The 27441-nt window shown below is 36.6% G+C and overlaps 1 protein-coding gene across 5 annotated transcripts in view; it reads right to left on the bottom strand.

Annotated features, from left to right (window-relative positions):
• Positions 1 to 27441, bottom strand: part of PPHLN1 (periphilin 1) — a 75396-nt gene that overhangs the window by 23080 nt on the left and 24875 nt on the right. For 3 of the 5 annotated variants that reach the window (XR_014186063.1, XM_082073120.1, XM_082073119.1), the window contains 4 exons: positions 23977 to 24233; positions 19960 to 20042; positions 15542 to 15661; positions 13355 to 13495 (listed from right to left, as the gene is read on the bottom strand). Coding sequence is in view for 4 of the 5 variants with exons in the window: in XM_082073120.1 (XP_081929246.1) it covers positions 13355 to 13495; positions 15542 to 15661; positions 19960 to 20042; positions 23977 to 24233 (601 nt within the window). In the remaining variant the exon portion in view is untranslated. The remainder of the gene's footprint in view (positions 1 to 13354; positions 13496 to 15541; positions 15662 to 19959; positions 20043 to 23976; positions 24234 to 27441) is intronic. The other 2 variants (XM_082073121.1, XM_082073122.1) reach the window with 1 other exon arrangement.

Below are 27441 nucleotides of genomic sequence, written 5' to 3'. Positions count from 1 at the left end.
CTCCAAACTAAAGAGACCCAGCTCCCTCAGCCTTTCTTCATAAGGGAGATGCTCCACTCCCTTAATCATCTTTGTTGCCCTAATCCTTTCCTCTGTTCCAGACTTTCTCAATCTTCCAATTCAGAGGTCATCTCATCCCTCAGCTAGACATAATTCCACTCTGCCTCTTCCTCAGAGACCCTTACATCCTTTCACCTCTGCCTTCTGGATCAACCCCTGCATCCAGGCCTCCTTGTGTCTTCCCTTTGGCATGGTCCATATCTCTCCATGGAGAAGGAATTTTGACAGGAAGATTCCTAACTTGACATTCACGCACCTTCCTACGCTGGTTTCTCTCCTTTCAGCTGTGTAAAAAAAACCTCAACTTTCTCTGGGGGTGGAAAAGTACACCAGTCATTCCCAATAGCTGGTGAAGGTACAGTCTCCATCCCCTTGCTGGGAGAGCTATGGGCAAGACCACGCCACCAGCAGAAGCAATCAGATCACAGGCTTCAAGGAGGCTGCATCCAGCTCATAGGTTCCCCCAAATGAACAAAAAGACACCTTTAAGTGCAACAAGAGTCTTTGAAGCCACTTTCCTGTTCAGTAGCAGGTAGCAGACACATTCAAAAGGCCCTTCAGCTTTACTTCACAGGGAGCTGTGCCTTGGTGTGGCAACCTTTCTCTGTAACTGCACATTTTCAGTTCTTCATCACGTTAGCTGACAGGCAATAAACACATTAACCATTTGGAAATATTTTGATCTTATTTTCCTAAAAGTATTTCCTAAAATACTTTAATGAACTGTCAGAGGTTAGAGCTTTAATTAAAAGGGACCATGTAGTTCATAAAATTTAGCTATCTCACTACCAAAAATGCTGGTTATTGTGATTGCTCTTTCCTCTTAAGATCTACTCAAGAACTTTAGGGGCTGGAGCAGCTGGATACCAGCTTGGTTCACAACTAGATCAAAGTTCAGCTCCAACAAGCTAGCTGGAAGAAGCTGTTATGAGGGTGTCTACTGATGCACTAGTGCTCCCAAGTGAGTAAACTCTCCAAAATATGTAGAACCAAGGGTACTGAAGTTAGAAGACAGTGAAGTGCCCTAAAGGAAGACGAGAGTTCTGGTGACGGCAGCTTTAGACAGAAATTAAAAAAAAAATTTATAAAAAGTTTTATCTTCCCTATGACAAAAAAATAAAGTTACTATGCAAATACCAAAACTACTAAAATCTATGGCTTTCTATAGATTTCCACCTGATGGTTAACTAACTTTGAGTACCTAAGGCAGTGCTTTCAAGATACTAAATGTTCAGAGATGTGAGTGGCTCAACACACAACCCAGCGTGGGCGCTCACTTGCAGCAGCAGGCACATGGAAGGAACCACACTGGGAATAAGAGAACTGGTTAAAGATACCTGCAAATTTCTCACTCTTTTTCCTGATCTGGCACATAGCCAGGCCCCAAAAAGACTCCTGTGCCAGCACAGAGGGCATTACAGCCCAAGGGCACAGTTTCTTGAACTATGGTTGCCACCAAACTCTTTGCAGCTGAGGTCCGCAATGGTACAAGTTGTTTTTTTGTTTTGGTTTTTAAAACAACGGCAGCACTTGCTTAAGGGGACTTTCTGATGTCTAATGAGATGCATCCATGTTATGGTCTTTCTTCACTGAACTCACAGTTTCTGGCATTGCCTATTTTCATAAAGCTTGTAACAACTAATCATCTTGGTTTATGCCTAAACTGAATTTAGTTGAAACCTGACAATAAAGTCGAGAGATACTAAGCACAGATATGCTGTGATTGCATAAGCTAGTTTCTCCAGGAAGCCAAGTTAAAAAAATGTAATAAAATGGGTGAATTTCCAGTTGAAGATGATCACCAAAAAGCTTGTGTCAGCATACCCTAATCTATTCTGATTTACTGTTTAAAAATGCTTATGAGGAGATTTTTTTTTAGGTAGCACCTGACAAGAAAAAAGGTTAATATATAAATTATCTACTATACTAAGGTGGTGAACTGCTTCTGGGGAGTAATTATGGTCAAGTAAGTACACACAGTACCCACATAAGTACAACATTTCGTGTTGTAATGAAACCAAGTATTTAAGCTATCTAGGGGGCAGAAGAGGAGCAAAGATTGCTAACAAGACAACTAAGGGTATCAAACCCTTCTATTAAAGGTGATTAGTGCCATTCAGAGCGATACTCAAAGTTCAATAGTTCAAAAAATTAATGTATAAACAGTTCTTCTCAGGAAGCATGAGAAGCTAAAGAGCCATGAGCAACATGACCCACTTGATTTTGTCAGTATCCAACTTCTGTGACTTGAGAAGCCAAGCTGACTCTATTAGCCTTCCAAAGCCAAAGTACCAAGGCAAAGCAGTCACACTATAACCTCTGTCCCGTGGGGAATCTTGGCCCTTGCTTTTTTGCTATATTTTGTGAAGCATGACATTAAAAGTTGTGCTATGTGTATGTCTAGTGTATTTCCAGACAGTTACTGAAGACTGAAAGTCACAACATCAGTGCAAATAAGAGGCAAATAAAATGGGAAAGTGATCCTTGTGGGTTGGTGATAAATGATGATGTGCATTAGTCATTTACACCCCAAGATAAAAATCTAATGTTTTTATAATCTTAACTTACAGTAGAAACACATGCATAAGCAACTTATGAAACAAAAGGGTTTTCCCCATATCATTTAGGAAACTAAATTCTACAGCCTTTTGAATTTATCTTTCTAAAAATTAAAAAAAAACCACAAAACAAACAAACAAAACCCCCACAAACAAAACCATAATATTACCTTGTATTTTAAAGGTCAGAGCAAGCTTTTCAGATACAAACCTATACAAATACTATATGCACTTCAAATAATTTGAGGAAAAAACATAGAACAGCCCTCTCTAAGTTGTAGACTTTTGATTTAAAATAATTGGTCTGCTTTTCAAATGCCACCCAATGACTGTCAAATCACTAACGTTCACAGAACAGAACAAGCTATTTTAAAATAAGTGTGGTCTATCCAACTTTAAAACATATTGAGTTTAACCTGCTCAGTGAGACAATTGCCAGAAGAAAGAAGACATCAGTTTAGGCACCAAGATACAGAATGTAAAAAGAAATAGAAACTTAAGAACCAGGTGACAAATGCAACCTGTCACCAAAGCATCTTTGGTCACAGATGATCCTATATTTATATATGCATCAGTGTTGTATACAACTCAGATTACGAATGGATTACAGGATTAAACTACATGCACCAGCAAAACTGTCATCTGCAAAACAAGTTTCTCTTACATCAAGATCAGCCTTGGGGTATGTAGAAGACACACAAAAACCCCATAAAACTGTAGATTCACACTTGAGCACATTTTCCTTGCCTACAGGTTGTCTGTGTGATACTCTTCTGTCACTGTCTGCTCCAACCTCCTGAGGCCTGAAGCTCTTGTCTGTGCAGGAGAAAGGGAAACCAGCTCCTATGCCAAACATCACGTCCCTCCTGTCACCTGCGTTTCTGCCATTATGTGTCATTTGCCATTTCCCAAGGGTTTTTGCATGTTCACTCAGTTACTAACTTCCCATCATCACATATGGTTTTATGAAACTTCTCCTTTACAACACTATTCTCCGTTTGCCCTACATAAATCCTGTTTTAAGCACCACTTGGATTCCTGTTTCATCTCTAAGTCAACCAGAAGATCAGCGCTCAGACTGTATTTGGAATACTGAAAGAGCTGGTGTGAAATCAGTATTCGTGGGGGGAATACATGTTAGACAGTAGTTCTTTGAGCTAGGGGTATTTCTGAGGCAATTTAAATTTCTGGATCTAATGATTAGGTATACAGGACTGATCTTATTCTCATTCTGTTTTAATCCAGGAAGCAGCAGGTTTCCCAAGCAGCAGTGCTGAAATATTCCTCCAAAATTCAGAAGATGCTTTGTTCAAGAGACACTTGGTTACAAGAAAGAAAAATACTAAAATGTTGAAACTTTGAGCCTAAGTGCACTGAGCCAACTAAGAGAGAATTTTATCTTCCACCCTTAAAACAGCTTAAAAATAAAATCAAACAACACTGCTAAAACCATGTCTCAAAATCACCAATGCCCTTCTGTTAAGAATAAACTGGCAACGAAGTTGGAGAGGAGGCTCTCTCTGTCCTCTAAGTTAAAGTTATTAAAACCAGCAACAAGAAAATCCTGCCACCACCACCAACAAAAAACCCACACAAAAACAATAACCCTCATCCCCCAGAAACGACTGCTTTTGTCAAGGCTCAGACTATTCATTGTTTCTGGTTTTATGCTTTGGTTTTCTCAGGAGATTCACCAGTGTCATTTCTGTTTATCCTTCCAAGCATCTTAACTTCTGACAGTTTTTTCAGTAGGCAATTTCTCATAATTAGTCCCTAATTACATATCAAAGCACACATTTTTAGAGAGTTTCTTCTCTTCCTAACATCTTTTCCAATCCTGTTTACACTCATCATCTCTTGAAACTAATCTCTCCTCTTCCTAGCCTACTCACTGTTATAGTTTCCAAGTCTTCTTTCATTCTGTTGTTAAGTTCTTTTGGTTTCTCATGACAGAACAAGATATTTTAAATCAAGCAATGACTGCTAGCTGTTGATTGAAAAAAAATACTAGTTAATGGACAACTCCTTAGATTTTTACTTTATCTGACCAAAAAATGATCTTGTCTTTCAGATTTGAACAGCTGGGCACTGAGTGAAGCTGGTACAACCTTCTTTCACCATTTTATTTGGTTTTTAACTAAGTCCACAAACTTTATCAAGTACGTAACTACTAACACTCTGTCATTCAAATCTTCCACAGATCTGCCATGAAATTATAACATCCATGAACAACCCCCCTGCAAGCAACCAGACCTCTTTGAGATCTTGGAACCTGAAGTCTTGCTTGGACACATAAATGAAGCGCCACCGCATCAAAAACTGTACCAATTACGAGATTTGCCAACAGGTCCAGGCTACAGCACTCACCAACCTCAAAACAGTATGCTTAACACAGGTTGAAAACTGTTATACTAAAAAAAAAAAAACAAACCAATAAACTGTCACACACAAAATTTTCTATAGATAAATAATGATAGAAAGCTAAAGGTGAATTCTATCTAATGTATTTGAGTCTCTCTAAGAATGAAAATACCCTACTGTTACTGCACACTTATAAACATTTATGGTGTTGAGTTCTCTTTAAAGTACCACTCTTTGAGTGTTACATATTAAACACTTTTTATCAGCTTTCCAATGAAAAAAGCTGTGGGCAAAAAGCTGAAATGTGGTAATAAATTTACTTATTAAACTATACCTTGAGGTGCTGAAGTAAATGTGTGAGTTGCACTGATCTTGCATATGCGGCAGTTTGTAATTACAAACACTGCAGTACATATCAAATAACCCATTCATGTCCATGGAAAGGGAAGAGAATACAGCTAAAAAAATGCCAAGTGAAGGACTGCAACTTGTAAAGTATGGTGACCCAAACACAAGAAAAGGAAAGTAGTCAAGTTTTTCACATCCTTTTAAAAGTGTCCTGCTTTAAATCAATGTATTTGTAAGGAGAATCAATGATACTATGAGGATACTGACTGAAATCTTTTACATTCTCCATCTTGCAGTCCCAATAAATATGAAAATGTAGATTTATAACACACACCTCAGGTTTGGAAAACTGAAAGACAGCAGCACAAAAAAGTCTTAAGGCAAGTGTGAACTCTAAAGATGTAAATAAGAATAACAACTTAATTGATTTGATTTTGCAATGGTAAAAATTAAGGAGATCTAGAATAAATATAAAAAGATAACAGAAAAATCAGCAAGTCAGAATTAATATGGAGTAAAAAGTGCCTAAGAATGTGTAAAAAGTAATAAATTACGTGCCTTGTATATGAGAGGGATACCGATACAAGGAAACTAATAAACCGCAAAAGGATGAAGCAAGATCATAGGCAGATTATATCATTAAGTGAAAGAAACATCATCAATTTTTCTGAGAAGCCTAAGGCGAAATACCAAAACCTGAGACAAATGTTTTCTTGATTAGGAAAAAAATAAATTAACACACTTAATTACATCTTACATTTAAATAAAATAAACATAAGCTCAGAGCAGGCATAATACAAACTATGCTACCAACCGAATTAGACTGATGATGGCGAGTCCATCATTAAGGCCTTGCTACTGTGTATGAAGTACACAAGGTTTGAAGGACAACAGCAAAGCCAGGAGGGAACCAACATCCACAGCTTCCCAGTCTTTTACGCTCATCTGGCCTGTTACTCTTGTCTGGTCTACTCCCGTCAGAAACAAAGCATGTCTGACCTCATCCATAATCAGAAATAATCCTTTAATGTGCTCTCTAGCTACTGTTCCAGTTCCCTCAGCTTCACTCCTTACCTACCTCAACTCATATTTTAATTAGGGGATTTTTTCTAACCTAGATAATTTTGCCTGAAATGAGCAACAGCACAAGCAGACCAACAAGCTAATCTAAGGAAACAGCAACTTGTTTCCCTGGCTTAGCTGAAGTCAAAAGAAAAGGTACACCCAAGGCCAGCTTTGACAGCCTCCTTAATTCCTTCCTGGATTCCCATTAGCCCAATTTATTGATTTATTTTACTACAACTGCTAAAATGTAAATGTTTAACATAACCAGAACTTATAAAACTTCTCAGATATACTTACCTGTGTTTCTCATCAGTTTATTCCTAGCCAAGATGGGGAAGTTACCTCATATTTACATCCTCTTTCATCTTTACACTTCTGAAGCACTGTAAAACAGTTTTGCTTGAAGAAAACAAAAACTAGCAATGGACACAGGACAGGGTGGGGAAGAAGGCATGTAGTGTGTTTCCATACATTACAGAAATTCTAATTGTTTTATTATTACAGAAATACTTGTATATTTTCTTTATAGTCTGATATTAAACCCCAAACCTTCTTAACTAAATCCTCGCAATATAAAGGTTCACTTTGTGAGCTGTCAAGTCTTCTCTCAGCACCTCCAGAGAACAGAGTCCCACTAAAGTGTTAAATATACACAAAGTTATTGCTATATAGATCTTACTAGAACAAGAGATCTGACAAAGCAGGAGAACAAGAAACCGTTCTTCTGAACCTACACACGTTACAACTGTTAAAACCTGTTTTTCTTACTCAACTGCAACTTCTAGTCCAGAGATTTAAATGATTTACCTAAAACAGAAAAGCAGTAGGACAGCAGGAAACAGTAGGACTCTAGAAACAGAATTCAGGCAGCCTGTTGACCCAGCTACACACTCGTGTTCCCATCTTTCTGTGCACCGTATCTATGAAGCTTCAAATACAAGCTTTAGAAAAATCTGTGATTTTCAGCATCTTCCAGCAAGGAGGCTGGCCAATTAGGGTAACAGTTCATTAACACTACTGAGGGCTGTTAACAAGTAATATTAATTTAGGAAGTCAAGTAAACAAGCAATTAATCCAAATGTTTGAACACTTACAAAATTGTTCTGCTAAATATTTTAAAATAACGCTGAACTGAAAGCAGTCAGCCAGTAACTCCATTAAGAAAGAAAGCATTCGTTAATGCATTAATTCCTGTGCTTCCTTCTCAGATGCCAGAGTTCTGTGTTAATAGACGAGTTGAGGTCTGACTGTCAAATCTCATTCAGAAACTCAGAGGTTTGATTTTTTGCCAAAATCAAGGAAGGTACTTGGTTCATTTGGCAAAATTTGTCTTCAGAAAATAATAGATTTTCAGAGGTTACCCGTGTCACTTCAACTTGCATATGCAACATTTAAGAAACTGGACACATAATAATGGACTAATTAATACAGTGTTGCAGACTTGATGTCTAGACAAGATAAGACATTTCAAGAATCCCGGCTACTCATGCTCATAAAGGAACAACAAAGAGATAGCCTTTTGTGTAACACCAACGCTGAATTGCTCCAACTGTGAATTTAACACCATGGACATATTTGTCATCACTTCCAAAAAATCTCCACACTTCAGCACATTACATGCTAAAAGCATAAGCTGATACTTAACCATATAAAAATAGAAACTGAACAAGTTCAAAACAATAATGTAATATTGCATATTATTAAATGCAAAAATATAAAAAAGTGCATGAATTTATTACATCAGCAACCTATGAACATTCATTGACCTTGACAGGTCAATGCAAAATTCTCTGCTACACTATTCTCAAGTACCCAGACCAATTTTTTAAATACTTATTTAATGGGCTTTTACACCACCATGCTCAGACAACATGAAACACCCAATTTCAAAATTGAATTGTGGAGGAAAGAGGGAAAGGCATTTTCAAAGGCATAAGGAAACACTTAGCTCAAAACCAAAACAAAACAAGAAGGGATCTACTCACCTCACTATTTTTGCTTTTAAAAACTCTCTGAAATTTCTGATTGCTTAGAAATAGAACATCAAAAGCCACATCATAGGCCTAGACACTACTTCACAGAACATATTAAAACAAGAGACACACATTAATGCTGCAGAATTTTCATCAGCGCAAAGAGGTACAGAGATGGAAAAGAAGATGCACCAGGATGGGACCAGTTTTCTCAGCACTTGCCGTGCAGAAGTGCCCGTAAAGATCTTGTTCTACTAACCAAGGTGGCAGAGCCAGCAGGTCCTGAGAACTAAACCCTTCCCTGTGAGCAGCTGAGCCCGCTCCAGGTGGAACAGGTCCCTCACCTCCCCAGGTGAGGCCAGCCAAAAACAGGGGACCACTGCAAGGAGCTTGGACTCTGCAGTTCAGGGATGGGGACAAGAAACTGTCACGAGGAGCAGGGAGCAGAAACTGTGTCCTTGGTGGAAAGAAATCACATTCTGGAGAACAGAATGCAGGACTGACAGCAGCTGAGCTCAGAGAGCAAGCAGTGACACACTGTGAAAAACAGCAGAGTCTCCCTCACTGGAGTACTCAGGACTCAATTTGAGAGAGTTCTGAATGACCTGATCTAATTTCAAGAGAAGACTGGCCCAGGTGAGGTCCCTTCCAACCTGGACCTTTCTAAGATACTGTCACTATACCTGTCATTGCAAAGATAAGACCAGAGAGACTTCCAGGATCTGCAGTCCCTGTTCAGCAAAGATCTCAGGTGCCTACGCATCTCCAACCACGTTCTTCCTTCCCAAGTAATACTGTCAAACTTCAAATGAAACGTATGCTTTGGAGTTTTTCTCGTCTGGGAGTCACACAGATAATTCTTGGCTCTGTTCAGTGTCTGGATTCTTCCAAGACTTTATCCATAAGCACAACTTCTACTCTTCTCACTTTATGTCAGCTTCAGTTAATACTTGCAAAGCAACTGCAGGGTAAATTGCAAACAGCAACTAGCACCTGTTTGACAATTCTTATCCTGTCATAGTCTGCACACAAAGAATTCTGTTTTTCTTCAAAGACGTGATTTGACATGAAAGCTTGCAGTAAGTCCCCCATCAAACAAATAATACACATGCAAGGATTTTGTTGATGAGCCAGAGAGACCATTTACAATCATGTTCCATTTAAAATTCTTAATTTGGCAACTACGTTATTGTAACTTAGAGGAGAAGTAGAAGGAACTTCACAAACGAGTGATATGAACGATACATAAGATAGAGAGATGGACTTGTTTAAACTGAACACCTGTATGAATATTTAATTCAACTGCTTAAGGGATTTTTTTTTGTTCTTTTTTTCCTAAGAGAAATAACAGACTATACCACAAGCTGCTGCCCCCCCGCTCCTGCCCAGGGCATCAGGCTGCCTGTTTCTCTGCTGTAGAGCAATGAATTTTCTCATTACAACACAGTGTATGTGTTGTGTCAGCAAAATTTTTTGCCTCTAAGTTTACCTGAAATAGCACCACGCTATGAAGTAAATGTAGATATTTGGAAAATTTTGCTCTTTTTCCTGGTTGGAGCTTTGGAGAAAGATGGATATGGAGATGACAAAGCAATGAGGGCTTTATAGGGAGTTTGGAACAGCAAGGATACCTGGGAGTCAGGATGAGAATAAACTGAAAAGCAATCATCACTAGATCTGGTGCTCCAAGAGAAAGCAGAAAAACTTAGGCAACAGAAGGAGAAGAGGTCTGATGGGTCAAGGCTTTCAATCAAGCTTCACTTAAACACATAGCCAGTGGCACAAGAAGTTATTTCTATCCTGACTGACTGATTTATTTTAAATGCTTTAATAGCTGCCCAGTGAAGACTGCAAACCAATCTTTCCAGAATCTTGCTTTGCAGAAGGATTAACAGCTTCACCATTTTTCCAGCATCATTCTTAGCAATAAGTACATTATTTTAGTAATCCTTCCATGAAATTACGTTCCAGAAATAATACATTAAAACTAGGTATTCAGAAGCTATTTTAAACACCTGAACTGGAAAAAAGTCCACAGAACAAAAAAATTTTCTGCTGTTATTGATTCTTTGATAATCAGAAACAAATTATATAAAAGCTTTCTTATAAATGTATTCTATATTTCATTATCAACTCAATCTTCTTATTCCTAAAGTGCATTACAGCCTACAGTTCAGTTTTAAGATTTAAATGTTACATATATGTAAAACTACAGCATGACTAGTCATAGTAATAAATTCACATGGGTTTTTTTAATGTGCTAATTTTACTGTGCAAAAACCAGAAACATACTTTCAGTTAAACAGTAGTAAAACCAGTATACATTATATTGAGAAGTTAATCCAAAGAACCTTTAGTAAGCAGTTCACCACAGGACTGCAAATTTAGTTTCCATTCCACTCTTCCCTCCCTCTACCATTCCTTGTGAAACCCAGGCCACACAGAATTAAACTCAATTTACATTAGATGCTGACAACTCAAAGTCAACAAAATAGCATACATATTTCTACAGAGAAACTGCTTCCATATACAGTAGGAAGATCCACAGTATTTCACAACTTTGAAAATCATCAGGACTATCATAATAGTAAATTTTCTGGATTTTTTTTTAATTGCTGAAGCAGAAGTTACTTTTAAACATTTATCTGAAAAACACATAGGTCATTTTACAGTCTTAAGTTTATAGAATCACAGAATGGTTGGGGTTGGAAGGGACCTCAAAAGATCATCTATTTCAACCCACCTGCTGAAGTAGGTTCACCAGAGCAGATCACACAGCAATGTGTCCAGGTGGGCTTTGAATGTCTCCAGAGAAGGAGACTCCACAACCTCTCTGGGCAGCCTGTTCCAGTGCTCTGGCACCCTCAGAGTAAAGAAGTTTCTCATCATATTCAGATGGAACCTCCTGTGCTTCAGTCTGTGCCCATTGTCCCTCATCCTGTCGTTGGGCACCACTGAAAGGAGTTTGGTCTCATCCTTTTGACACCCACCCTTGAGATATTTATAAACATTGATGAGATCCCCTCTCAGCCTTCTCTTCTCCAGGCTGAACAGACCCTGCTCTCTCAGTCTCTCTTCCTAAGAAAGATACTTCAGACATCATTTAGATGATTAAATATATATCTTGTCTGGCTCTGAACAAATTATCAGTACCTGATTTTATTAAAAAAATATGAATCTTGTTCAATTGAATAAAGTGTATTGAAGATGCTTTCCCGTATCTTTCTAAAATCTTGTTTTAATTCTGTGGAAGCTGACAGCTTCAATATTCAAATCAACAACAGGATAAACTGGTTCTATGAAATCCAAGTCTTCTTAAGTTATTCCTCAGGCTTTTCTGAGCTAAGTTCCTAAAGTATTCTGTTTTACAGAACATAATCTAGATTTCCTTGAAGATAAGTGCAAACTCTACCAAACATAATACCATTAGGTCATATTTAAAACAACATTTTGTTTCTTTGCCCAAATTTTCATCTGTCTTCACTATAAGCCTGTCCATAGCACCAAAGGGCAGATCTTCATAGGAAATAAACCAGTCAAGATTCACCAGCATCAGGCAAAACAATCACATTTTTTAAAAAAATCTGCTACTAGTTTTTACTTCTTTTGGTTTGTCATTTCTAAATACTCACACGTTTATGCATTTGGCAGTAGCTGATTTAGGCTATGTACAACCTGGTGATCAGACACACTGGGATAAACAAACTGCATCATGACCCTCGTAGTTCCAACCTGCTCTGGTTTACTCCATCCCAGCATACATGCATGATTATGCAAAGTCAACATAATTTTAAAAGAAAAAAAGAAAAAAGGAACAAAACCAATTCAGTAGAAAGCTGTTTTTTCATGTGTCAAGACAAAAGGAACAACAGTGTTACAGTTCAGGAAATGGTCTCACAGGCAACAGAACAAGGGCCACTAGAATTAAGATGGAAAATGAAGACCTAGAATAAGCTATTTGCTTGAAGATGTTATTATGAGAAAATCATGAGGGGCAAAAGTGATTTATATTTCCCTTCCACCCATCCCATGCACACACTGAAAACACTAAGAGCAAGTTTGAAAAAAGTCATCTCTTTCTCCCACCCAAATTATGAACTGTAAATGTAGTTTCCAGAGTTGGGTACAGTTGTATTTATGTCAGAAAAATCTCCAAACTCTCTATTTATAGTAACAAAACCACAGATACTAAACACTTTGATTGTCTATGACAAAAGAAATTGAAAGTTATTGTACATAATTTCCTTACTGTGAGGTGACATGATATTTAAGAATAATACACGAATAAGCTTCCACTGAATATCATCAAAAACTCAATGATCCAAGACTAATAGAAATATTGTTTTATTATAAATCAATCCCCAAGTACTCAACACAAAAAAGAATACAGATTTTGTACACGATATGCCTCCCTCTTTCAGATATAAAACACTGGAGTCAGAGCAAAAATTAAACGTTCTTAACTTCAAAGAATGACAAGAAGACTGAGATTCAAAGCTGATTTAAAAAACAAATAAACAAACAAAAACCAGAACCAACCACCTCCCAGAAAACACATACAAAAAACCAAACAACACGCAGCTTCTAGTATTCAATCCCAAACTGTATATATTTAAGGAAATTACAGTTTAAAAGTAATTTTTGGAAATTTGATCTCACATAAATGCTTACTTTTTAATTACACTTGAAATTTTCTGTATTATATTTGATTTTAAAACTATTATTCAAAGCAGTAGTCATTTTCTTGGCTTGCAAAATAGCAGGTGTTGCATGTAAGTTACAGAAAACTACCACTAATTCCCACATGCAGATAAATGGCATGCTTCTTCAGAATTAAATAGATGGAGATAATATCATCACATCACCTCAAGAAACCAGATTTAATTCATATTATGCTCCAAGCAGGAGGAAAAAATAAATCAACATATTTCTAGGAGACCAAACCTGATACAGGTACTTCATCAGTGACAAAATGTCAAGAGGACTCACCTGTTCAATCTCCTTTGTCTTAGTTGCAATTGCTTTTGAGCGGCCAAGCAGCTGGCCATCTTCATATAATTCCGTAGGATCTGCTATATTTGTTTCTGTTTCCTCTGTTTGTTCAATGTACAACGGAGCTGAAGATCCAGCCTAAAAAAAAAAAAATAAAAAAAAAGAGGTTCTGAGATAAAAATAAAATCCTGAAAGTGTACAAGCAAAAATAAAACCCCTAATACAGTCATTCAGTTAAATATGAGTTTGCTTATCAAGACTATTAGTGAAGTATTACTGCTACGATCTATCAGATACAGATATATGGATTTTAAACATGTAGAAAACATGACATCATAAAAAAAACCTGTGACTTAGTCTTAACTGTATAAAGACAATGATGTCAGATAACCTTTACCTGCCCTTCCACGGAGAAGGAACTCATATATGTGATATTTGTAACACCAGCTAGCAAGAAAAATCCACAATGAAAGTGGGATTAGTTTTCTAAGAAAGGATACAAGTAACAAAGCCAAAGGTAAATAGGCATTGACAAAATCAAAATGCTGTCAGAAAGAAGTCTTGCAACATTCAGGACCTTGAGTTTAATATTAAAGGAATGGAGATACCTATTGTACAGCAAACACACAGAGGATTACCGATAATATGAGAAATCTTACTGAAGTACCAATATTGTATGAGCTTCCCTCTAAAACAGAAATTAAGACAGCATCTGTGCCCCAAAGAAAACAGACTCTTACTCCAGGGAGTCTATATAGAAGATGTAAAAAGAGAAGAAATTACTACAGCGTATTTATATCCAGCATTGTGGAACAGATTTTGCAGAATGTAGCAAATATTTTTTTAATAGGATCTGAGAAGTACAGAAGATACACAAAAATATTTTCCACTATCAAAAATAATGAGAAGCAGAATCTTAAAGCTTAGCTAACATGAAAGAGAAAAGCATTAGAAAAAAAAAGCTTAAACGGTCCTATGAGCATCTGCTCAAAACTTAGCAATAATAGAAACTATTAGCATTGCATCCCAAATCTTGTTACTGCAGTAAATCATGAAATGCCTGAGAGGGAGTAAAGGCTGCTAAAACGTTGAGTGCAATATAACGTTCTAACTATTAAGCACTATGTATGATACACTAGAAAAAAGTTAAAAACCATTGCAATTCATACATAATAGCCTACTAATAGAGATGAGATGATGAGATGTATCGTTTCTTCTAGAAGTCGGAATGAGATGCCTCACCTCTTTCCTCAGCATCGCTGTAGCACACTTTTAGTCAAGTCATCTCAGACTCCGCCATAATCAATTGTTTTATTCTGAATCTTTATTTTGAATCTTTTTGCCACTGCAATTTTCTCTGAAGCACAGAGCAAGTTTTAAGCAACTCTTCTCCATATGGTCTGCTCTGTTCTTTTCCTCCCTTGCATTAGCTTCTCCTCATCAAGAACAGAAGTGACATTTCTCTTCCCTGTCACTCTCCTGAACCTCTCAGAAATGTCCATGCATATGTTCTCCTCCTTATAACATTCATGTTTGGATCAGTTTGTTGCTTTTTTTTTCCCCCTTACTCCAGCCCTTCTCCCCACCTCCCTTCTTTTTTTTATTTCTTTTTTTTCTGGAGGGAAATGAACTGATTAATTATCCAACTGGATTTTCCTGTCCAGAATCAAGCAGCTGTTGATGCACTCAGCCATTATATCAATGGACAGGGCTTAAAAGTTCAGATAAATATGGATCCAGTGAATTTGTTTATTTACCTAATCTAGTCCTTACATTCCACAAGTGTGAAATACAAGGAGGAAACCTGATGCTTCCCAAGATGCTTTTATTATCCCTTAAATTACTCCCAAACAAAAAGAAGTCCCTTTCTAATTTTAAGGAGTTCAGCAGGCACACATACTTACACTAGGGCAAGAGTTCGTTGGAGAAATCCCTGGAAAACCTGAAGCTGTACTTTGTCAGTTGTGGCTCAACATACATTCAAATTACATTAACAAAACCTACTCTGTTTTGTGTACTTAAAAAAAAAACAAACAACCACAATAACAAGGCTTTAGTCTCCCTCTCTCACTCTTTCAACAAACATTTAATAGCCTATGCAGAAAAATTCAGGGGTAAGTACAGAAAAACAAGAGTCTATTGTTCCAAAACTTTAAAATAAAATTATTAATACTCCTGTCTTACATCATACTCAGTTATTTCAGGTAAATTGTTTTCATCCGCCTTCTCTGACTTTTCAGCTGCCCACTTGCTTGCAGCTTCTGCAAGTTCCTTTTCCGATAGTCTGTGGCTCTTATTCAAGGCCTGTGCAAAAATATTATAGTCAAGGTTTAACATTAAATATATTTACAAATGGCAAAATACCTTCAAAACTAAAATATTCACATCCCAAAAACATTTTAAAATAGGGAACAAGGAAGCCGAAGCTCTTGATTTCTTTAAAAAGAACAGTGGGTGGGGAGACAGCAAAGAAAAGAAGAAAAAAGAGAGGAGAAAAAAAGATAAATCAATTAAGTTCAGTAAAACGTTAAAAAAGCACTATACTTTCAGAATCAGCTTTATTAAATTCATGGGACAGAGATAACAGAAAAATTATTTGAATCAGTTGAGTTTAAAGAGACATGGATCAAATGGACACTAAGAAGTGAGATACAAGCGTGGAGTGATCTAATAATTCAATGTGATTTTCAGGCTTAAAAAGCTGTAACAATTTTAAACTAAACTATTAAATACTGTGTAGGATATAAAACCTAAGCTAATTAGGGACAAAATTACTTTATACATACTTTAAATAATCAGAGCTGCTTCCATTGAAATTCATTATTTTTTATTGGAGTGCACACTGATCATTTACAATAGAGTCAGTCAGGGCCTTATGGCCTATTCATCTGCCTTTTCAGATGGAAATACTAATATAAATAACATTTAACAATTTGGCTTTTACTAACAGGGCAACAAACAGACAATGACAAATACCCACATACCGAAACCATTTTAGGAATAGCTTAGCTTTATAAATTTTGTTACCACTATGTGGGGTATTTAATTTGAATCAACTGTAGGTATAGAAGCATCCACCCAAGAATCTATATACAACTCCAGTACTAAGAACTGTAGCACTGAGGTAGATATCTAAATAGATACCAAAAATCTATTTGTATCTATCAAATACATGTATCTACATGTATGTATCTTATCAACTGTATGTATAGAAACATCCATCCAAGAATCTATATAACTCCAGTACTAAGAACTGTAGCACTAAGGTAGATATCTAAATAGATACAAAAATCTTACTGCCTGAAAAAGGTTGTCACCATTTCTACGCAATGCCTGTTCCATCTTAGCAAACAGAAGGACCAAAAAAAAGCAAACAAAAAAAACAAATGAAAAAAACAACTCTTCCCTTTTATTGTTAGTTCATTCCAAATTACATAAATGGCCAGAGGAAGCAAATACTGTGACCTGTAGTAAGACTGCTTCATCTTCAGACCTTTTGTGATTACCTCGAGTAAAATACTATCCAAATACCTCTTTGTGCAGTGGTATGGCATAAGTATGAAATTCACAGAACCATTCCAGGATTCTGTGTCCTAAAGGCACCACCTTTAAGTGAATCCAGAAGAGAAGTGCGACACAATGTTAAAATAGGAATGTCTCATTTCTGTATTGTAAATTACAGAATTATATCCAGCGAAGTCAGGAGGTGACAAAGTTCAATATGGGTACAAAGAGGGTTCTTGAATGAAAGGGATAATATAATTCACAGAATAATTAGCCCAGCTCACCTTTTCAAACTACACAATTTTCTTACATTAGTCTCACTACAAACTATCTGCTGCCAATTTTTTTCCTGTATGTTCTTATTTGCCATATTACGCCTGACTTCTACCTTCAACCTGACTTTTCCCAAGCTGCCAAAAAATCCTGTATTGTGGTACTGTTATGAATCTCTCTCTTTCCTCAAATGTAGTTCTGGCCAATATTAACAAAAGAAAAGACCGGTATCTTTGCCATCAACAGCCAGCTTTGCATGAAATGAAGATAAATAAGATCTCACATGACTTAAAATATTTCCACAAGCCATAAACAGAAATTAACCACTCTATCTACTGGAATACAGCAAAAAGAATCTGCTTAATTTAATCTTACTAAGTTCAGTTCTATAGGTCACTTGTCAACAAACATGTATTAAAAATCCTGAGTGTATTTAATGCAATAAAGTAATGGAATTTCCACAGGTACACTACAACTGAGAAAGAGAAACTTACTTACTTAGACTGCAAACTTGCAAGAAATGAAGAACACAGTACGTCTCACAAAAAACAATCAAACTTCCCTGCACCTCAAAACAGAGGTGTCTTTTTAATTTTTTTACTTTATGCAAAACATAGAACAGCAAAAACTTGATGGTTTCCTGCTGTCCTTGCGGTGAAGCTTTCCCTGTCTCACAGATCTGCCTTTTGCTCTAATTATGTTGGATACAGCCTCCAAGGCTTCCAGTCCAGACAGCTATTAAAGAGGAACACAAAAGATTTCATGCCATAGTCAATTAAACAGGTGGTTAAGATCAGATAACACCAACGTGTATTAATTCACATTCGTGAATATGTAAAAAATTAATTATAAGATAGATAAGAACACCTTTACAGATTTTCATTTAGTTACTACAGTGAAAAGATATATTGCTGTGGAAGCATATACCTTTGTATGTATTTCAAAGCTAAATTATAATATAACTTAGAGCACTGAAAAATTTCTCCTTTAATCTATAAAATAAAGCAGATAATCAGTTCTCAAGTCTGAATAGATTGTAAGACCCTGGCCCTAGAGATGTTCTTCATGTCTTGCCAAGAATTTTTCTGTCAATATTTCTTATGTCAGTGAAGCACTTGTATAACTTAACTGGTCAGTGTAACCCAGCCATCACCCAAGAGGCTCCACTGACACAGGACAGTACATTACAAGCAGATTTCAGGACTTCAAGAGAAAAGCAATAAAAGGTCACTGAAGTACTTCAATTTCTGCAGCTGATGCAAACCCAATAAATATTTGTGTTGTCTGGGGAAATGATTTTCATCAAACAGAAAGTTTCATTTTGTGTAGCTTACATCAAGTGGATATCCACTGTCAGCAGATATATGCAAACTGCTGGCAAAAAAACCCAATACAGCATAGATCAGATCTGACTGCAGAAAGCAGAACATTTAAAGAATATTTTATAGTTCAAGCTTACACTGCATATTAATATGAGAGCAAGAGATTTGCAATGCTTTCTTGTTCTCAAGGGTTCCTATTAAGCAAGGATTTGGTATTAAGCTGTAGAATGCCTAGTCTGTAAGCAAAATAGGTGAACTAATTATAAATTTTATGTTATAATCCAACTCAGTGTAACTTGTACTTAACAACTCTTATCTTATTTTCCTTATTTATATCACTGAAAATATATCACTTGCCTCCCCCCTCAAGGACATTGGCAATTAGCTAGTCTCTGGCACAGCAGCTCTGAAAGAACTGCATAAGTACTTCGAATGACATAGCACAACAAAAGCCTGATTTTTTTCCACACCTAATTATTTCCTTCAGTCTCACCTTCTCACAACAAAAAGTACCTTTCTTTCTTCCATCTTTTTTTTGTTTAAGCATTTCACTGCTTTTATTAAAAAGACCCCAAGAACCGGGCTAGTACACCATGCTACTTCGGGCAAATACTACTTTTTAATAGGACCTTATTCACTTAGAACAATATAATGCATTGTTTCTTTATTTCTCATTAAAGTATCTTTCAAAAATATAGCAAAAATACTCCTGTGGAAGTGCTCATTTGAACCTCAAATATAATTTACGGGCAAGCAGTCCATGATGTGAAAATGTTTTTGCCGCCGCAGGACAGCCAGAACAATACCGAACACTGATTGTTCATTAGTGTTTATTAGCCTGCGCATTTAACTAATTGACAAGATTATGTAGTTGGTGTTCAGCCCACAAGATTTTTTTTGATGAGAAAATAAACAGCATCATTTAGAACATAAAATGACATTTACCAAACTATCTTGCAACGCGCCTCCCTTCCCAAGTAAATGCTATCATTGTCACCATGTCCTCAAGCAGCCCTGTTTCCATGTCAACTCTGCTATGCACATTATCTTCCCAGTCAGTCAGACACTTCACCACACTGTTTCCAAACCCAGTCACAGCTTAGGAACCTCTGAAGGATGGAGTTCAGTGCAAGTACAGGCTTGTCCAATAGATCTGTTGCTCCTAAAAAACAGCTCCTCCGTTTTTCTCCTTGGCATTCCTTTTCTAGCACACTCCAGATTTTGGAAAGTGACAATTTTAAAAACATGCAAAACTCCATTTATCCTAAAATAAGACAATTGAATACAAAATAAAAAGGTTTGTCAGTGTCACCATTACATACACAGCATTATCAGCACCCTCCTGCCAGATAAGGGAAACAAATCCTCTGTTGGATTCCAGAGCAATTCAAGATGCTCCTCTCTTAACAGCTGCACACAGTATCTCCTTCCAATTGAGGAAAAAATCCAACAACAATGAGCAATCTGAAGCCATGGTGAGAAGCACTTGAAAAGAAAATTCACCTTTGACGAGGATACTGCTGTGGAGCCTGAAGGTGATGCATCTCTCGATGTTTTCAGGGATTGAACTGATGTCCTCTCTTTACCTACAATTAAGAAAAAAATCATGACAGTAAGATTATATTACAGCTATACGTTGCAGATATATGTATTGGCTTAGAAAAACTGCAGTGAAATTTGCTCGTCAGACATAAAATCTACACACTCCAGCATCTGATAAATATTAACAGCATTTTCTTCTCTTTACAAAGAGAGAACAGATAGAGCTATATTATTTCACATCTTTAGGAAAACCCATTGTCCTTTTTTTCGATATTACCTGAAAGGGTGTATCAATATGATTTGGCAAGATGATGTGGTTTTACTTTTAATATTCCTGTAATTATATAAACAAGTGAAACATCAGACACCAGTCAGTCACTCCAGGAAACCAGGCAGTGTAGGAACTGGTTTAGCAGGCCACAGTATGTTGAAAAGCCCTGCCATGGGAAACAGTCATATCAACCACAGGTTAGATGTTCTTCACATTATCAGTGATATTTTTTGTAAGAGTTAAAATTGGCAAAATGACAATTCAAATTCACTGTGCTAATCACAATCTGTGCATAGTTTTGCCACAGACTGGTTACAGGCAGGCCCCCAGCAGCAGAACTGGTTGTGGTGTAAACTATTAGTTTTCAACCCGTGGTCCATGGATTACACCTAAGGGATTTGCAAAAGGTAAATACAAAAAGCAAACATGTTGTCAGTACATTAACTAGACTATTCACAATCACAGGGAAATGGCTGACTGTTCACAAATGGAAAGCCATACAGACTTACTTTGGACTCCTTTAAATTTGTACCCATACAATTAAGAAAGGGATGAATTTAAAAGTCTATCAAATACTTCAAAAAAGTGATATAAATTATTTTAGTAGAACTATAAACAAATATGGCTTTAATTTCATAAGTCGAAGCAATAAAGAGCAAACCTGACACCTCACTCCTAATAGCTATTTTCTTTTTTCACTCAATGCCATAAAATAAGACTGCATCACGTTGTGTATTTTTAAATACTACTACTACACAAAAAAAAAACATAAGAAAGTCTATCCAAAAATACATACTTTTAACAATAGGAAACGTTTAAGAAAAGTTGGTGTCCTACTCTTTCCCCACATTTTCATACCATATGTATAGTGTAGACTTAATACAAAGCAAAGATCAAACACCTGCTCAACTCTGTACGTTCTTAGAAGCGAGGTACTGCTATGATATTGAAGGCCTATAATCCACGCAAAAATCTTCACAGCTAATGATGAGTCTTTCAAAAATGCTACTGAAAATACTTGAGGAAGTTACCTTATCAAAAGCAAAGATTCCAAATTGCACATTAACCCTTGATTTGAAGATGATGCTAAACAGAGAGCATACTTAAAAACATAGCAAGCAGCCTCATTTAAGAATTTCTAGTAGCCATGAAACAAAAGACAAATTATGAATTACCTTTAACTAAAACCGCTCTTTAACGATGAAAAGAAATAGCAAAAAAAAAAACGGTGAACAATTAAAAGTTCCTATAAATACAAAGTACATGACAAAACCAAAAACGTGAAGACAGAAATAATCATGTCTTTAATTTGTCACACTCCCCGAAGCACAGGATATCTCCCTTGACACCACCAAATAACACAGAAGCTTTGTGCCTGTGATACCTCCTTTTCAGCCCCGCGGCTGAGCCACCTCCTTTTAAATACACAGACTAACTGTGCCTCCTACGTGCCTCCTTCACACTGGATTCTTTAAAGATTATCCGATTTGTGCTTGAATAGATGAAATAAGTTGATACAAGTGGCAGTAAATCATTCAAGGTTAAGCAGAGAGAGAAACCACCATTTAATTTGGAGACATAATTAGGCCATTTTTTATGAATGCATGTGGCTTTTGTGAACCCACAAGCCCTCCCTGCACAGTGGAGCACAATGCTTGGCAAGCACCACTACTTGCCTTCTTGCAGCTCCTCGATGTACCAGCCTACGGAGCCCACACTGAGTGTCCCAGTGAAGGAACACCAAGCACCCTGCTGCTTCTCTCCATGCTCTCCCAGCAAGGCTGACCACCCCTCCCTTCTCATCAGCCCTTTCCCGCCCTTTACTGAGCTTCTTTATGTCCCCCCCAGTTTCCTTTGTCCAAACCTTGTATTTATCCTCATTTATAAAGTGCTGGAGAGCATGGGATATTATTCCTCCTTCAGTGGAAGTCATGAGGCCAAACTGATTCAGATGGCATGATTTTAAACAGTATTACAATATTTTAAAGAAACACCGTACTGTAAGTTCCACATGAAATAGCATATACCTTGCATGTTGTAAATCGATTTAAGTACAGACTAAAATGTATTGCTGACATCTATGAGATATGTCCCACTTTATGTTACTTTTAAATTTGTAATACATGAGCTTACCTAGGACAAATCATATTCAAACATGACTCTAAAAGCTATTTAAGCCATTTATACCTTGCAAATAGGCCATTTTAATTCAGTCACCTAGTTTAGTTTTACTATTTTCCAGGGAACAGGCAGTTATAAAGAAATAGTCCAGTATATAAGCCACATGGCCTCTTAAAACTGATTTAAAGATGATGGGGAAAGGTGTTTAACCATGGAATTGGAAAAAACAAATCCCAAAGCCACAGACCTAAATGTAACCTCCTCTCCTGACCAGCATCTCTTCTGGTTTGTGAAGGTGTCTGCTTCTACTTCACTGTCTCCACTTCTGTTTGAGTAATTCTGCCAATATACTACAAATGTGACGGAAGCCAGCTCAAAATTTTAGGAAAACCCTGAAACACTCCAATATTTTATATGGTTTCTCACAACAATTTTTTCCTGTTCCTGGTAATTATGACCTGCACATCTACAACACTTTACAAATTTAGTTGAATATCATATTCTTCTCTTCTCCTGTACCTAAAGGAATTCACGTTCACTTAGTATGTTAATGTAATGTTAAAAGAACTGCAATGATGAGCTAGAAAGGTAATTCGTATTCTACAACAAGTGAAATGATTCCTCAATATTTAAACAATGTTAACTAAACTCCACAAGATCTCTTTTGGCAAGAAGTGCTACATAATGGTCCAGTGTGCCACTCCTGAAACACACGATATGCCTATCAGTGAACAAAACAAATATCTAATTAATTTTTTAAAAGCTGCCAAAATGAACAGTAGTTCGTATACTTTACTAGAAAGTATTTGCAGAAAGAGAAATCAAGTTGGATTAATTTACATCAGCTGTACAAACAGCGGTGGCTAAGACTATAGTATACTAAAACCTGCAATTTTGCCTTTTATTTCCAAATTACTTGAAGAGGAAAACCTTAAATATTTTCAAAACAGATAATTAATTCGATTTCTGGGAAAGATTAACAGCCAGGTTTTTAAAAGGCAGAACACACACAGTATAGACTTAACTCAGATGTTTCACATTTCTTTAAGGAAAACAAGACTGGAGACAACCTGAAAATGAGATGAGATGAGATTGCAAAAAAGAAAAGCAGCTTCAAAAGCTTAATAATACAGAACTAAGAATATTTTCAGAAAATGTAACAAGTAGCAGTATGCACTTCAATTTCTCCCTATTTTTTAAGCCTTCTTTTCTTCTGGTTGAAGGAAGAAAAGTCTTCATCTTCTACAACTACCAATAAAGTTTCTTGGAATGCAAAGAAGCACATAAAGAAGTAACAGAAGCAGTTGATACTAAAAGGAAAATAACACACAATACTAGCTAAGCTGTGCAGCTGAAACTCCTACAGTCAGTATAGAGTTGCTACTGAAATAACACCTACAATTTCCCACACGAAACACATACGGGAACAGAGAGTACTATGAAACAACCAAAGAGCAGACAACACTTAATCGGTACAAAATGTCTAGTTTTCCCATTGTGAAAGACAGCATGTAAAGAAAAAGGACTTATACAGCGAGTTCCAGTTTCACCTCACTAACCAGTTCTCATCATTAATCCAGCATTACCTTGCTGAGAAGAAATATTTCTTTTATGTAAAGATGACATACTTCTGCTATGCTGGGACTGGTGGAAAGGATAGGCTTTGCTTCTTTCAGGAGAGTAGCTCCTGCTGCTGACACTGGAGCCAGATCTGCTGTGCGGAGAATCCCTTCGGCTCCCCGGCGATTCCCTGAAGAAAGGAGAGTCCCTCTTATGAGGGGATCGCTCTCTCATATAATGAGAAGGATAGAAGCTTTTTCTTCTGAAGCCATCTCTGGCGTCCCTTTGAAGACAACAACAACAACAACAACAAGTTTCTTGATTATCCTTCTAATGTTTGTGGACCAGCACTAGATAATACAATGGCAACATTTTACATCTGGTAAATTACAAATACCTTAGCTGTCAACTGCAGAACACATCTGAAATCTTCAGCATTGTTAGAGTACTAGGCAATGAATGAAAAACCAGTAGGAAGGTAGGAAAAAAATTATGTATATGTATGTAATTATTTTGGTTTGAATTCAACTACTTCATGGCCAGAAGCTAATTTCTTTATATTTCTCAATAATGCAGCTAAAATATAAGAGAAAGAGACATTCAAGAAATTGAGACTCTCACATTTTATTTCTTCAGATTCACTCCACTTCACCTGGAAATTAAGCCTTAACTTACAATAGCTAAAAATGCATATGCAAATATTGCTCACACTATTTGGCTGGTTTTCAACTCTATTTTTCTCTTACCCTTATTTTCAAGGGACTATGTCCCTCATTTGATTTCACACACATTGCTATGGGAAATATCCCTGTGGAATTTGAGTTTATATCCAGCAAGGACAAAAAGAAAACTCCAGAATATCTATCCTCATGCCTATATATCCACCCAAGGTCAAATCCTGAATGAAAATATGAAGATTATACCTACTAACAAGTCTATGTCTTTCACAATATTCGTTTTGAACTTTACTGTAAAATGCCACAGACAGACGCAGTATCACATGAAACCAAACTGATTCAAAACCATAATCTAGTAAACATCAAAACTTTCTACTAAATTTAGATATTGCTACTCTAGACCATACCATAAATGTCCTTGTGACCTGCAAATTATATTAATATACATATGTCAAGGTTAAAAAACAGTGTCAAATTGAACTTTACCTAAAGAATCTCAAGGCTAACAAACATGCAAGCGAACACCTACTGAATCTAGGCTTGTGACATCTGCCTTGGTGAGAAGACACATTGCAAAGAGAAGCAAGTACTTCTCAGCTCCTCCACAGCACTGCTAAGTAAAAATAAAGACTTCATAGCATTTATAGTAAGCCAGAATGTACCTTATTTCACTGCTTTTCTCTCCTATTTCTCATCATAGGCTGGTATTTTAAATAAGGTACTGTCTCACAAAGATGATCTGGTGGTCTCATTGAGCACAATCTAGCTATAGCTAATTTTATATTGGTGGAGAAAAGGAAAAAAGCCCTCTAGTGTACAACTCCTACAGCACATTACAGGCCCACGTTTGTGACAGGTAACAAAGGATTCGGGGTGTCAAAGGTGTTTTGGACTATCGAAAGTACACAGGCAGCAACACAACCATTCAAACTGTATTACACTGATATGTTTTACACAGTGCTGATTTACTTCTTGCACGGAAATCACCATTTGCATGGGTGGTTCTGCTTCAGAGCACAAACACTCCACAAGCAACATTGAGGCTATTCTGCAACAGAAAAATCATCAGTGTGGGGGCATAGCCAGTAAAAATACAGACTCCTTCAGTTTATTTCTCCAATTCCTGATAAAATAAAGTATCAGGAAAATAAAATAAGTCTTTATTTTCAAAATTTCCATTTGAATCTAAAGTATGAGTCAACAGTTCTCAACCACCCCAGTTTTCAGTAAAACACCAGTGAAGCAAAGCCAGGTTTTACGGTTAAAGAATCATTTCACTGTTAACTGACCACAGGCCTTTTATGGGTATCTTATCTTACAGAGAAGAGTGTATTTTACAGGTCTGCATACCAAAACTGATACAAGACAATGTTACACGGATTGGCATCTAACAGGTGTGCTAAAAATCAATATTCATTTCCTTTCTAAACATCTTTTCTGCTGTTTACTGGGACACTTTCTTCTCCCCAAGTGAGACAGAGAAAAAAAAAATGAACCGTTATATAGTACTCTATTTAAGAGCCTCTACACAGTAGCCATTGTACAGATGTTTACATCAAAGAATGAATCACCCAGGCATACACAGGATAATCCTCCTGCTTTCTTCAAAGGCCTAAGAGCAACGTGATCACCTTTGGACACTACTCTTGAGGAAGTGTGTGGATTAACAGACTTTCCAGAAGAAAACAACCAAAGAGATCAGAAACTGATAAAACACATTTAATGAAGAAACACTCAACCATTTGTCCACTTAAATGTAGGAAAAAAAAAAATCTAAAGAAGCCAGGTGAGTTCTCAAATCTATGAGATGTAGCTGAAAATAGGAAACTAACATTTTATCTGCATAACATGTATGAACATTTCATGTAGCAATAGACCTAGACTGGGGGAGGAAGATTTAGTTCAGATTAAGAATATTAGAAAGATTAGCTCAGCATCGAACAAGTTTGTCTAGTTAAGTGGGCTTTTTTTTTATTAAAGAACACATTGGTCAAATACTTATCAGGAATGAGTTAGGTACAGCACACTCTTTCTTCAGTTTCCTTCTAAATCTCTCTCTTTCTAAATAACCTTATTTATTTTTAAAGCACAAGCTTTCTGGTAGACCAGTACACCGCTTTTATGCCCAAAGCACATTTTTATGAGCAAGTTATTAAGCTCTAGTATACAGAGAACTTTATTATGGAAATGTTTACGGAGCTCCAGCTATTGCACACATATAATAAATGTTCTAATATCCACATAAGAATCTACAAAATATAATTGAAACACACTTTTAAACAGGAAAACATTTAAAAGTCTAATTCTACAATGATATTATACACCCAAAAAAAAGGAGAATCTCACTTCCATTTTTTAAATTTTCATTTCATCATTCCATGTTAATTCTTAACTGGACCCTTTCTCATATTGAACACTCAAGCCATTAACTGTATTGAATCTGATTTGGACAGCATAGCAACAGCACAACATTTCTGATGTTTTCCATTAATGTAACAAACCACATCGAACAGAACAAAATAAGCACTGTTTTATTTTTTTTTTCCCTTAAATATTTACGCTAACATACACCTGCAATTTGGTAATGAAGGCCCCAATTCAGCAAAGCAGTTAAGCACATGCTTCAGATTCCAACACATACTCAAAAGGTTTATTGAGCAGGGACAATATCTAATAGAGATGCAAAATTTTGTGCTCGGCTGTAACTTTAAAATAGAACTACTGCCCTTAACAACAAATACAGGATCAATCGCTTTTATTTGAATCCCTCTTATCTTTATACCTTGTATTCACATCTCACACTTCGTCCGGAAG

Source organism: Streptopelia decaocto, assembly GCF_964273445.1.
Source record: "Streptopelia decaocto genome assembly, chromosome: 1".
NCBI classification, from domain to species: Eukaryota; Metazoa; Chordata; class Aves; order Columbiformes; family Columbidae; genus Streptopelia; species Streptopelia decaocto.
Note: the sequence above shows the minus strand (reverse complement) of the source record. Positions and strands in the feature narration are given on the sequence as shown.